The sequence below is a fragment of the Erinaceus europaeus genome, chromosome 7 (genome assembly GCF_950295315.1).
Source record: "Erinaceus europaeus chromosome 7, mEriEur2.1, whole genome shotgun sequence".
Classification (NCBI taxonomy): Eukaryota; Metazoa; Chordata; class Mammalia; order Eulipotyphla; family Erinaceidae; genus Erinaceus; species Erinaceus europaeus.
The window spans coordinates 109,253,588-109,264,217 of record NC_080168.1 but is presented as its reverse complement, the minus strand read 5'-3'; the positions used below and the strand labels follow the sequence as shown (position 1 = coordinate 109,264,217).

The 10,630-nt window shown below is 37.3% G+C and overlaps 1 protein-coding gene across 1 annotated transcript; it reads left to right on the top strand.

The window, feature by feature from the left end:
* Window positions 1–8,072: 8,072 nt before the first annotated feature.
* LOC103109101 (olfactory receptor 6C2-like) lies at window positions 8,073–9,014 on the top strand. Its single transcript, XM_007518107.2, has one exon. It carries the CDS (start codon window positions 8,076–8,078, stop codon window positions 9,012–9,014), a length of 939 nt encoding a protein of 312 aa, XP_007518169.1. The 5' UTR covers window positions 8,073–8,075.
* The last annotated feature ends 1,616 nt before the right edge of the window (window positions 9,015–10,630 follow it).

The following is a 10,630-nucleotide window of genomic DNA, read 5'->3' as shown; positions in this document are numbered from 1 at the left end:
GATTTTCCTTTGTTTGTCCTTTGGCCTCTGTTTGTCAGCCCAAGAGTGAGTTATGGGACTCTATTTTGAAGTCACCCTCACCAGCCAGTGTTCACCCTCCTACAGACAGCCCAGTATCCTACCCTAGCCAGAGAATCCCAGGTTGTAAGCTGTTTGGAGCTCATGGCAGCTGCTCTTTCCATGTGGCCATCTTGACACCCCCCCCCCCCCTGCCCAGATCTTAAAATTAATCCATCTCCCTCAGCTCCATCTCTGTCAGCTCCTTCTGAACCTCTGCCTCTCTTGCCACAGTTCTGCCTGCCCCCCTGGAGGGACAGGGGGGACAGCCCGGATATGCCTCATCAGGGTCTGGTGCCACCACTCCCACCACCACCCTGACTGCCCCCTCCAAAAACCTCGTGGCTGCAGTTACAGGTCATGGGCTCAGGCATTTCTGGTGGCCTCTTTTTTCCTGTGTCAGCTGCTTGGCTACCCTCTCCTTCCCCCAGCCACTTTCCTGACTCCACCCTCTCCAGGGGCAGGGGAGTGCACTATGAGTCAAAGAAACACTTTGCTGCTTTTAAAATTCCAGCTGCTTCTCTTGGCCTTTAAGGCTTCTGTTTTGGTTGTTGCCCCTCCAAGATCCAAGGGCTTTTAACAAGATTATAAATATCAAGGGCACAGGAGGCTTGCTGTTGGCCTCTGCTAGTCTAACAGGTGTGCCCATATAAGAGTTTTAAAGTGTAAAATCTAGTAAAGTTTTGTATCCACTCTTACTCATTGCCACTCCAAGGGTGTGACATGAGAGATAAAATACAACTAAATATAAGAGTGTGAACAAGTAAATAAATAAACTTGTGATAAATTTATAATAAATAAAGTACTAAGATCCTAACAGTGAATTAAATGTTAATACTGTGCTTAAATTGCGTAAGCAGTCTTAAAGTCATACTAAAGAGATAATAATCATTTTATTGTTAAGTAGCCCTTCCAAACTTTTATAAAGATATATAAGCCAATTATAATCATTGAGTTATCAATTCTAGTGAACTCCTAACTGGGTATAAGTTTTTTTTTTTTTTAATTTTTCTGGACTTGCTGGTCACAAGTTAATGACTACAGCTGTGACAAGCCCTCACATGAAGAATCAACCGCTCATATGATGAGATCTTTCTGAGTCCCATATATGTAATCCAATTCCAGTTTATGTGATTTAACAACAATGCTCTTATGTTTTGCTCATTAGAGGGTACTGAGACCCCTAAGATCACTCATATCCCTAGTTTTTATTAAAGATAAAGAGGGAGATATTCCCCCAACATAAAATTGGCCATAGCCTTAACTAAAATTTAAAATTTTCAAATTACCCTCCTCCAACACCTCTCACTGCTTTGTGTGTGCCTCTCTCCAAAGACACATTCTTGCTGCTGTACCCATTAATTCTTCTATTCCTGTCTCTACCAACCTCTCTCTTTGCTCATCCCACCCTCTTCATAACATTCCACTGTGGGAAACTGGGTCCCCAGAAGGGACACGACTTACATGCTATGTCACCAGATCATTCATAGCCTACCCCTTCCAGTGCATCCATAATTTAACTTAATGACATAATTGCTGCATTTCTCTTACACAGTTCTGATGCAATGGTACCCTCTCTTCATGCAGTAATAACTGCACCACAGGTCCCTGCATACTGGTGACTGTGGTCTCCCAATTCACACTCTATGGAGAGGTAGAACTTGCCTGGCTGCTCCTGGCACCCAGGCCCTGTAGAGCAGTTTTTCTCCGCGTTCTAGTGGGCATGGGTTTAACAGCTTCTGTTGGCATGGCTGGTGTTGCCTTGGGTCACAGTCTTATTACAGCAGAAGATTTTACCATGAGCATCCAGCAGATCGTGGACTCCATTACAGACACCCTGGCTTCCCTCCAATGCCAAATTATCTCCTTCGCCAAAGTGACCTTGCAGAACTGTCTTGCACTGGACCTGCTGACAGGCGAGAAAGGCAGGACCTGCGTCTTCCTGCATAAAGAGTGCCGTTTTTACGTGAATGAATCTGGACTGGTTGAACAAAATATACAGACTCTGACTAAACTAAGTGATGACCTTCGCAGCCACTATGCCCTTGGGTCTTCCTCTTCATAGCTCCAAGGCCCATTGACCACATGGGATCCCCCCTTGTGGCACCCCTGGTTTTGATTTGTTTGCTCTTTATCCTCGCCCCTTTCCTGCTTAAGTTCATTTGGCTTTGCATTCGTGAGATGACTAGAGTAATTGTTACAATCAGGCTCTCGTTCACCCCTACCAACCTCTGCCCACCAACCCCCAACAACCCTATTTTGACTTTGAGCTCTAGATAATTTCTGCTATCATTTATACCCCTACATTTTTATAAAAGAAAAAAGGAGGATGTTTTGGGGGCTGGGCCCACTGCCCAGGAAGTCCAGGCCATTGTTTCCTTGAGAGTCAGAGCAGGTTGACCCCAGACTCTCCTCCCTGTGGATTGAGATACAGCAGGTCCCTCCTGACCTCTGGAATTTATGACTTGGAATCCTGGACCTGGGTGCCTCTCTACACATGCCACCCTTCCTCTCTTTTTAAACAAAGACCATAAATTACTGTGTATGCCTAATTTGAAATTACCAACAAACATTGATTGCTCAGTTGCCCCCCTAAAGTGCCTGCAATCTACTTCCGGAAAAATATACATTGTGAAGCTTGTGATCAAACCTTGGATGGTAACCTTTTACTTGTGATCAAATAGTCTGTAGGTCAAAATGTGATTATGTGTTGTGTTGCTCAGTGTTTGGGTTAAAGATTATCTCAACCCCTCCTCCCCCCCCCCCCCCAGCAATGAGTATATTTGCCTGCCTTTTCCCCCAATAAATGAGTTGTCCCACTGAGGCTCTCCCAGAGTTAACTGCTTGCCTCTCTGAGCACTTTGCCCTCACCACACAGAGCCACCCCAGCACTCCCAGGGTCAGAGGGCTGCTCTGACTCTCGCTTCCAATGGCCAGGGTGGTGGGGGAACCGGAGTGAGCCTGCAAGAGAGAAATTGAGAGGGCTTGGGAATACAGAAAGGGAGACAGAAAGATAAATACCTACAGATCCGCTTCACCACTTGTGAAGGGACCACCTGCAAGTGGGGAACCAGGAGCTTGAACCAGGATCCTTCATTGTATCCTTATGTTAATGCTATGTGCACTTTACCCAGTGTGCTACTGCCTGGTCCCATGATGAATATTTACTGCCATGGTATCTCTCCTTCTCTCTGCATTTCTGTGTCAACCTGAAGGAAAGTGCCTTGGGAGCTGTGAACTGCATGCATGAGGCATCAGCTAATCAAGAGAGAGGGAGAGGGAGAGAGAGAGAAACAATTAGGATTAAGTCTGTATTTTTATAATGCAAAAGTATTTGACTGAAATCATACTACTTTTAATTTTATACTTATATTCTTCCACTGAAATCACAAATGTAAAACAACTTTATTCTCTTCTTTTGACACTTTGTTATCTGCTGGTTGAAGTGTGGCTAGAAATACTTTTTCATCAGATAATTATTTTGCACTTGCATAGCATCTAATAAATTACTGCATCTTCTTTTCTCCAAGGACATGATTCCCATGGCTACTTCTATTAATATTATACTGCCAAAATTGAGTGTATATTAGATTCATTAGACATATCTGACCTCTGATCATTCTTCTTCTAGCGTGACCTCTTATATATTCTCAGAATGAGTCTATTCTTCTAAATGTCTGAGATAATAAAATCTATCTTAATTCATCGTGCAAAGAAAAAATCCATCTTTTCTCACAGAAATAAGAAATATTTTAACTAACTTTATGTCTCTCAGATATTTAAAATAATTGTATTTTATAAATGAATAACAAGGAATTTGAAATACAAATTATTTTTATTTCAGCTTTAATATACAAGAAATTATCTCCTAGGTTGAAAATATATTAGGAAATTTAATGAATGCATTTGGCAAGAGAGAACACTACCTCAAAAAAATTATATGGGTCTTCATGATAAGTACACTTGTCCAAATTCTTTGGGACTATCATAATTACAGTGAACTAAAGGCATGATTACCTTCTATGAGTGTAAGTATGTTCTTATTTGATAATTTCATTTTCCTTCAATATTCTGTTTCGAGCTCTCTGAAAAATATTAAATGTATCTATTTGTAAATATAAGATGGAAATAGCTATATTTGTATACCTCAGATAAGAAATTATTTATTTCTAATGTTCCTTTGTTTTAGGTAAATGAAATGTTAAAGAGCTTGGACTTGTTAGAAATATTTATTGCATGTCTCCATCTACTTGGGTCAGTTCCTGTTAACTCTATTTTTATCCTTAATATGTGTAAAAATCTCAGTCACACTATTGGCTCTTAAGATAGATGTTTTCAATAAACTAATGAGTAGTCATTAAGCACAGTAGAAACTAACACATGACCTGCCACACATTGTCACTCTTACTAGACAACATATGTTTATATCAAAATGTAACTATATATTTGAAAATTATATCTTAATACTTCATGAAAATACATAATTAATTAATGATAGTTGTCAAAGAAATGTATCTCATGTCCAAAATTACAGACTTTGAATCAATGCCTAAGTATTTCTACACAAAACATTAAAAATTGTATTAAAAGCACCAAAGTTAACAAACTTTAATAAGGAATGTTGGGCAAAAAAAATCCACAATAGCTGTAGTAACCAATGATTACTGCCCTAATATGTAACTGTACTTATTACAGAAGGCTATATACCCAACAAAAGAGGAACAATCTTAAATATCAGTTAATCACATAATTTAAAAAAACATTTAAAAGAGAATTGTAAGGAGCTCAACTATGTTAAATAATTATCTTGTTTTGGCGCTTAAGGCAAATATAGTATTATTTATTTCTACAAGCTTTTGTTAACACTGACAATGCCTTTGGAGATTAACTGCTCAGTGACACGGGAGTGTTCAAAATAAGCATCAGTGAGCACTGCTTGACAATCAAGTCATAAAAGCTATACTAAGAATAATAGGCAACCTCTACTTTTATTTTATTTATTTTTTTTTGGCTACCTGTATTTTAAAGTGTTTTAGGTAGATTCCTGGTTGAATTATCTATCCTTGAGCTGAAACTTGAAAAGGGCATAAGGATGTCAAGGACTGTAATTATAAAGATCAAGGATAATGGGACAATGTATATGAATAATCACAGATAGTTTCAAGCATGGCCTTTTATGGAAACTGCAAATAAATAAGTCAAGTGCAAAAAAGTTAAGCCAGATGACACAGAATTTCTAGTCTGACTCTATAGGCTAAACCCTTTATTATGTGGTATGATATACTATTTCTTAGTAGCAGGATAGGGCAAAAAATTAGGAAAATTATTTGAAGTCATAATGGAAATATTAGAAAGGTCTCCATAGCTCTGAAGTCCCAGGTTCAATCCCCAACACCACAATCAACTAAAGCTGAGCAGCACTCTGGTAAAAAAAAAAAATCTCCATATGATAACTTAAATTTTATAATAAACCAAAATGAATTATTAAAAGGATTAAAATTAATGTTGCTGATGTAAAAACTCCATTTATGAACTCTAAAAGAAGAAATAAAATTTAATTTTATAGCTGGATTTATTATCTTAATGTCTTCTCTCCCTAACTCCACTTTATTCCTTCAATTTAGGGTCCTTTTAAACAGTTTTAGTATGTGAAAGGTATAGAAACATCAGTATCCATCATATTTTCTGTTCTTCACACACATACTCATGAGTATTATTTTTACTGGATCTCTTGCTTGGAAGGTCCATATTTCGTCTAAGGTCCAGTAGTTTTATGTATAAGCTTTTAGATTCTATTAGCATCCATGAGTTAATTAGTAAAACAGGAAAATTTGTAATATTCCTATTTCGTTTTAGTCATTATTTAGTTTAGGTCTAGGAGGACTACTAGTGAAGTTCTGCTAATTCTCTACCAAAATTAAGATTAGCATTACTATGGCACCTTGAAAAGTCTTTTAAAAGCTCATGAAGCAACTAGTTATTCCTTATTATCATTATCCTGGCATGCTTATACAGAGAAGAAATTACAGACATCTGTTTCAACTTTTCTTTTCTTCTGCTATTTTGACCTAGTATCACCTGAAGATAGTTAAGAGCTCCAAAAGTAAATGCACTACTTAGGATGACTAAATTTTAGAAGTTATTCCCTCCAGTATTTCTTGCTTAAAATGTATAATAAATCTTTCAGGACAAAAATCCTTCTCTCAAAATATTATTCTGAATAAAATATTTTCTAAATCAACATGGTTAATGCATTTAAAATTCAAATTCTCTAAATATACTGATTCTTCTAACCTCTATTTTAACAAAAGTTAAAAGTAATTACCTTCCATGTAGCTGACAGATAATCAAGTGTGCCAACTAAATAATTAGCATGGTATGAATGCCAGCTAACAATAGCTCAAAAACCTTTTCTCACAGAATATAGGAGGAAATTAGTCATATCTGGGCTTTTGAAAATGATTCTGGTTGCACTGATACTGAGTGATGGAAGTAGAGATATAGGCTAAGAATATATTACTATGTTTTAAATAATATTTTAGCTATGAGTTAAAGACACGGGATAAATTTAATTTTGTGAGTGAGAGGATAAAATAAATCAGAAGGAAAACAGAAATGATAAAACTTGGCTATAAACAGAGTGTGGGAGAAAAGAAAAAGGAGCAATAAAGAACACTGCACAACTCTCAGCATCAATAGTAAAGGAGGGGCTGTGTGGTGATGCACCCAGTTAAGCATATATGTTACCATGCATAAGGGTCCCGGTTTGAGCCCAGTGCTCTCCACCTGCAGCAGGAATGCTTCACAGGTGGTGAAGTATGTCTGCAGGTGCCTCTCTTTCTCCCTCTTCATCTCCACTCCCATGTCAATTTCTCGCTGGCCTATCCAGTTAAAAAATAGGAAGAGAGAGAGGTATACAAATAGAACTGGCAACAACAGTGAAGGTAACACCTTTTTTTTCCCCCTTTTTATTTGAAGGTTAATGATTTACAGCACAGTTGTCTCTACACAAAGGCTCCATTTCTCAACTCCACACCATGGGCATCTACAACATACTCCTGCCCACAACCTAGGATGCCAGCCCCTACTCACAGTCCCCCTCTTCTGTTCCTTCTCCAGAGTTTCTTGCTATCTCTTCCAGACTCTCAATGTAAACAATAAAATATCAAAATCAAAATGTTTAAAATTATAAATAGTAATGAGTACTCACCATGTTCCATATGTAACTAGACATTTTGTCTATATTATCTAAATTCACTGGTGTAACCTTAAGGTTACATAGTACTTCTATCTGTGAATATCATGTAAAAACACACAGTATAAAAATGTTAAGCAAGTTTCTCCAGATCATATAAGAGAAAGCTCAAAACATTCTAGAGATGGGGTGTTTTTGAAAAGCACAATGGTTAATCCAAAATCAACTTATTTAAAGGGCATTTTTAAGATCGTGTTTAGAAGAGATGGTCAATTGACATCAATTACAGTTAAATTTTAGATTTTTTTTTTAGAAGAAACAGTATGTGTTATGTAATGTAGGTACAGGGGGCCGGGTGGTGGCTCACCAGGTTAAATGCACACACTACTATGCACAAGAGTCAGTTCAAGGATCTAGGTTTGAGCCCTCGGCTCCCCACCTGCAGCCCAGATGCTTTACAAGCAGTGAAACAGATCTGCAGATGTTTATCTACCTCTTTTCCTCTCTATCTCCCCTTCCTCTCTCAATTTCTCTCTGTTTGATCCAATTTAAAAAAAGGAAAAAGAAATGGACTCCGATAGCAGTGGGTTTATAGATCCCCAGGGACTGGAGGCAAAATAAACACAAATACTAAGCTTCTATGACACAAAGAAGTGATCAAACATTGGCAAGTGGTATGTGCATGTTTCTCTCTACTAACTGATTGTGTAGGATTCACAGATTTACTTCTTTTGAGATTAAAAATTGGGTAGGACTATGGATCTCCTCATATAAAATCCTCTTTATTGTTTTAAGCAAATTGGACAAGAGACAAGAATCAAGGATGAGAAACCAAACAACAGTAACAACCTTCATCTTGCTGGGACTGACAGATGACAGTGGGCTAAAGATTTTGCTTTTCATCTTTCTACTTCTCACCTACATGTTGAGTGTGTCTGGAAATCTAACAATTATCATCCTCACCTTGATTGATTCCCACCTTAAAACACCTATGTATCTTTTCCTTCAGAATTTCTCCTTTTTAGAAATCTCATTCACAACTGCTTGTGTACCCAGATTCTTACATAGCATAACATCTGGAGACAAGTCCATTACCTATAATGCTTGTGCCAGCCAACTACTGTTCACAGACCTCTTTGCAGTAACAGAATTTTTTCTTTTGGCCACCATGTCCTATGACCGATATGTGGCCATCTGCAAACCCCTGCATTATATGACCATCATGAGCAGCAGAGTCTGCAAAAACTTAATCCTCTTCTGCTGGGTAGCAGCACTGATTATCATTCTCCCACCAATTAGTCTGGGTTTAGATCTGGAATTCTGTGACTCAAATGCCATAGATCACTTTTGCTGTGATGCATCTCCTATCCTGAAGATCTCTTGTTCAGACACATGGTTGATTGAACAGATGGTTATAGTGTGTGCTGTGTTGACCTTCATCATGACCCTCTTGTGTGTAGTTCTTTCCTACATTTATATCATTAGGACTATTCTAAGGTTTCCCTCTGCCCAACAAAGGAAAAAGGCATTTTCCACCTGTTCTTCCCACATGATTGTTGTTTCCATTACTTACGGTAGCTGTATCTTCATTTATGTCAAACCTTCAGCTAAGGATGAAGTAGGTATTAATAAAGGGATTTCTCTCCTGATTACTTCCATTTCACCAATGATGAATCCCTTTATTTACACACTGAGAAACAAGCAAGTGAAGCAAGCTTTCCATGACTCTATTAAAAAAATTGCATTCCTTTCAAAAATGTAAAGGAAAAGGGGGTCTCTGGGGGCAAGGAAATAGTTCAGCCTCTTAGATCACAGACTCAACTCACTGACGCCTGTGAGACTGCAGGTCCAAACAGTCCTACTTTATGCCAGGTCTGAGCAGCTCTCTGATCTCTCTCCTACTGTCTCATAATAAACTTTTTTTTTTCTTTAAAATGGGTCAGAGTCCAATTAAAAGGGAGAGTGAGATAAAACCTGAACTTTCTAATACACTTTGTTTTTGAAAAAGTTATTCTCCTGTCATACTGACATTCACACGTGCTTTTAAAACTTGCTTAGGGTGAACTCTGACTATTCCACAATTTTTACATCATTTTATTGAGGGCTAAATGATTGGCGGTGCAGTTATTGACACACTCTTATAATTTCTCATCTCCCCCAGATAGGTGTTTGCAAAGTACTCTCATACCCAACTTAGGTCCACTTCCAACATCAATGTTTTATTCATAATTAAAGCTTAAGTCACAGGATATATCCCGGGGCCTAGAACCGGGATCCTCATGACGGTCCTTATGCTTTTCGCCACCTGCATTTAACCCGCTGTGCTACCGTCTGACTCCCACAAATTGAATTATTTTTTTTAGACCAGCTCTACGTATAATGAATGCAGACTACTTTTATACTTATTCTGTTATAGAAGGGCTACACAGTGACACTGTAGTGAACAAACCAGCAGAATATGTCATTGACTGTGTTTCCATGGATGGTTGTCAACATGTTTAACAAAAAGTAATTTATGCAAAATATTGAGTATATATATAATACTATTCATGAAGATAAATAGTATATATAATCACACACAGTTTATTTTTAATAATATTAAGTAATATTATTTATTTAATTTTAGTAATATTGTCCACCCACTTTTGGTCCTAGAAAACTTTTCAGTGAGATGTCTATTTTACTTGTGTTTGTCTGAAAAGGCTTTTTCACTGTGAATAACTCTAATTAAAGTAAGTTTAGCCTTTTCAAAGTTCTACAACCACTTATTTTTTATTCAGTGTCTATTGAATCATTTGTGTTTATTCTTTCAAATTCTCAGTAGGTCCACTGTATTGACAGCATTGTGGACTATAAAATATCTGCATAATATTGTGGATTTCTTATTTTTGTTGTACACTGGTAGTAGTACATTACCTAACTCTTAGAAGAAATATATTCAAAATGCCATACAGGGTATGGATAAGTAGAAGTTGGTCCCACAGTCAAACATTTTCAGATTCCATATACAAATTTAGGAAGACAGTTTAAATACCCATACAGAATTCTTTGAAGTGATTAACTTGCATATTTTCCCTACATCTGAATTCTTATCATCTATTATCATCTTAACAAGTCTAAATTAAAATGCTATATTTGTCTATGAAGCTTCAGTGACCTCAGACCTTTTTGATGATACACCATTTTTCTTTAGTGGCATTCTCATAACTGATCCATTTCAATATTTTCTTCAAAAACAGTCAGAAAAAAATAGTTATTTCTCCAAATACCTCTTACAAGCCCATATTTTCATATATTTTAATTCACCTCTTTTTGGAATAATGTAAATAATTTTTCCATCATGGAGATAGCAATTTGGGTACAGTGTTTTAAATATTC

Coding starts and splice junctions, on each gene's coding strand:
- LOC103109101 (XM_007518107.2), top strand. CDS start 8,076: ATGAGAAACCAAACAACAGTAACAACCTTCATCTTGCTGGGACTGACA.